This window comes from Oncorhynchus keta, chromosome 34 (genome assembly GCF_023373465.1).
Source record: "Oncorhynchus keta strain PuntledgeMale-10-30-2019 chromosome 34, Oket_V2, whole genome shotgun sequence".
Classification (NCBI taxonomy): Eukaryota; Metazoa; Chordata; class Actinopteri; order Salmoniformes; family Salmonidae; genus Oncorhynchus; species Oncorhynchus keta.
The window spans coordinates 59,003,844-59,007,331 of record NC_068454.1 but is presented as its reverse complement, the minus strand read 5'-3'; the positions used below and the strand labels follow the sequence as shown (position 1 = coordinate 59,007,331).

General features: G+C 43.5%; 1 protein-coding gene across 1 annotated transcript in view; it reads left to right on the top strand.

Moving 5' to 3' along the window:
• Positions 1-2,989: 2,989 nt before the first annotated feature.
• The window catches only part of LOC118367583 (uncharacterized protein C1orf232-like), a 3,294-nt gene continuing 2,795 nt past the window's right edge, over positions 2,990-3,488 (top strand). The window contains exon 1 of the mRNA XM_035751173.2: positions 2,990-3,488. This exon is cut by the window's right edge and continues 31 nt beyond it. Within this exon, the coding sequence (XP_035607066.1) occupies positions 3,439-3,488 (50 nt within the window). The 5' untranslated portion in view covers positions 2,990-3,438.

The window sequence follows — 3,488 nt, the reverse complement described above, 5'->3', positions numbered from 1 at the left end:
TTCTCCAGCCCCACAGGTTTTTAGAGTGGTTACATTTCTCCAGCCCCACAGGTTTTTAGAGTGGTTACATTTCTCCAGCCCCACAGGTTTTTAGAGTGGTTACATTTCTCCAGCCCCACAGGTTTTCAGAGTGGTTACATTTCTCCAGCCCCACAGGTTTTTAGAGTGGTTACATTTCTCCAGCCCCACAGGTTTTTAGAGCGGTTACATTTCTCCAGCCCCACAGGTTTTTAGAGTGGTTACATTTCTCCAGCCCCACAGGTTTTTAGTGGTTGCATTTCTCCAGCCCCACAGGTTTTTAGTGGTTACATTTCTCCAGCCCCACAGGTTTTTAGAGTGGTTACATTTCTCCAGCCCCACAGGTTTTTAGAGTGGTTACATTTCTCCAGCCCCACAGGTTTTTAGAGTGGTTACATTCTCCAGCCCCACAGGTTTTTAGAGTGGTTACATTTCTCCAGCCCCACCGGTTTTTAGAGTGGTTACATTTCTCCAGCTCCACAGGTTTTTAGCGAAACAGGGGCAGGGGAAGTGCTTTGTTATTGTTTCAACTGCTGATTGCCACTTTAAACTGACATGTACCAGGAAGTAACCGACTGTCAAGGTGTATCACACTTCATAGATGCAAGATGATTTCTGACTTCTTTTTAGCCAACATTCACATACAACACCCCCTTAAACAATCATTAAAAAGAGCATTCGGTGTTTCTTCTCCTCAAATTTCCTAGCCCACCACAATTGATTTTGTTTGGTAGCCTCGTACAGATACACCGGTTTCAACTGGTTTCATGCCCCATATGTAATAACATAAAGGGTAAATCAATCCTGAGTCAAGGAGCAAAGGTAAAACAGGACAAGGTCAATCAAGGTAAAGGTAAAGGTAAATCAATACATTCTTATCCATGAAGTCAAACACACAAAAAAAACTATCGTGAAATATTATCGTTTAGACTTCCTGAGTCATCTAGTGGCCATGAAAGGCAATGCACAAAGGATGTACTCCACATGTCAGAGCCTTCCTATGTTCCTTGTTATCACAGATCTAAATTGTTTGGATTGGTCAAAGCCTTGCCTACACCAATCCAATCACTTAAAGATCAGCGATTACTTCAAGGAAGGGAAGAAGGAATGATGCATTGTAAATCTAATGGAATAAGACACATGTGAGGTTGAGCGCAAGGTAAAGGAAAAAACAATGCTGTTTCTTTCACCTCCAGATGGCCAGTGCTGTCAGATCAGTCTGGCCTCTTAGGATTGATTGAGGATGGAGCTAAGTGGAGGGTTATGGTCTATGGTCTATAAGGAGAAAATGCATGAAATAGAAGGCCCATATAGCCTACAATACATAGCGGAGGCTACATTCCTACAATATTAGTGAGTTTTGATCATTCCTTGACTAGAACTAGGTACAGGGTGACGCACCTTTGGATTGAATCCCAGCCTAAGTCTATAATAATTGCCGGAGTTGATTTGCTGTGCCAGTAGACTTCCTGTTGAATAATGCAGATGGAACTATAATGTAGAAGGACACAACCGTTCAGCAGACAGAGGCATGATGATCAGGTGCAGCAAACACTAACAACACACTGTGAGTGAAGGGGATCAGTGAGTTTTAGGCCTGTACAACAGGCACTGGTTTACAATGAAAAACCTTGTTTCCTAATGAATAGGACCCAGATAAATATTTGGATATCTCCATCTGAGGAAATCCAATCCCGGGCAGCCATGATCAGTGGCTGGAAACAGGAAACATCCATCAGCAGTCAAGCCTATACTGTGTGTGTGTGTGTGTGTGTGTGTGTGTGTGTGTGTGTGTGTGTGTGTGTGTGTGTGTGTGTGTGTGTGTGTGTGTGTGTGTGTGTGTGTGTGTGTGTGTGTGTGTGTGTGTGTGTGTGTGTGTGTGTGTAGATGCCTCTCTCATACAAGCCCATATATTATTGAAGTTAATCTTATAGGTATACAGCCCCTCATTAAGTGGAACTCTACATGGTCATCAAAACCGGCATAATGAGAACTACAGGCATGCTAAGATCACACCGACGTGTAGTAGAATCAAGATTATCTTCAAGGCTGCCAATATTACATTGGCAAAACACCACCAATGCATTTAGGATTGAGGCTATATTTACCATGGTTATGATTGGTGTACGCAAAACTATATAACACTTTTTTTGTAATAAATAAAGTCAGATAATAAATAATGAAACTTTGTAAAACTGTTTTCGAAGAGTTTATAAAAATCGTGCAGAAACATATTTCCTTTAAATATCTGGTTGTATTGTGCTCAGTAGTCAATGAAACCGTATAGGTCATCAAAGCTTTATGATATCTGTCTCCATCTACATTACACTGGCAAGCCCTCCTCAGGTTGCCAACAAACCAGAACTTGGAATCCAGCTCTCCAAGGAGGTGAACAGGTAAGGATTGGAGTTTGTAGTGTACAAATGCACTAAAAGTTAATTAGGTAGAAGATGAAGAAAGAAACAAGAAAGACATGATAAAGTTTTGTCACTCAACACTTTTCAAATGTATCTGAAGTCCATGAAGTACTCTACTCTTTAGTCCCCCGACTCTAGTGTATCGACGTACATGTTGCGATGGTACAACTTCATTTGGTAGCAGTAGTCTGCCCTGAACGTTCAGCCAGAATCGTCCCACATTTTATAAAGAGCTGATCTTGCTTGTAGTCTACCACATGACAACGTGTGACAGAAATGAACGACTACCAACGAGGAGGAAGATTAAGCCCTGTGTACTGATCTACTGAACAGGAGCATCGTTGGGCTTTGGGCCTGACTTCTCATAATGTTGGCCAAATGGGACATATACTCTAATCAGTATCTGAGTGTAACGAGCATCTAAACATGGCACCCGTGTGGAGCCACCGCCCACTGGGTTAGGGTTACAGCGGCCAGTCTAGCGGTGCCAGCCGACAATGGCCCACTACCTCTGGGAAAGAGCCCTGCTGAAAAATACATGAGGAAACCCACACCTGTTTCCAGGTAACCGATGCAGCCTGAATCCAGAACCGTGACGGTGTGTGTGTTGGTGTGTGTTTGTGTGTGTGATTGCGTACATGCACCGGGGTTGTGTGTGTGTGTGCTCACATCGGCAACTGTTTGATTCCTCTAGCTGATCAGATGCTTCATAGGGATGTTACCAGCAACCTGTGTTCCTGACAAGAGACATTTACATTCTAACAACATGAAACAGCACAGGCCTACAACACTGTAGACAGGCCTAGGCTGAGTCAGGTCAAACGTTCCGTCGAGGCTGAGTCGTTGTCTAAGAGCTGGAAGTGTACGAATGGGAAAAGGGCATTAGTCAAACTGAGAAGACCTGCAGAGGGGACTTTGGTGGAGGGTAGTCTGCCTCACGAAGCTGTGAGGCCTTACTGAGAGTTGTTTCAACAGTTCTAGAGGTCCTGTAGGGTGAACAAGTATGAATCCCATATGGAACGTCTACAAGAGCAAAGTGCTGAAGACCCTGAA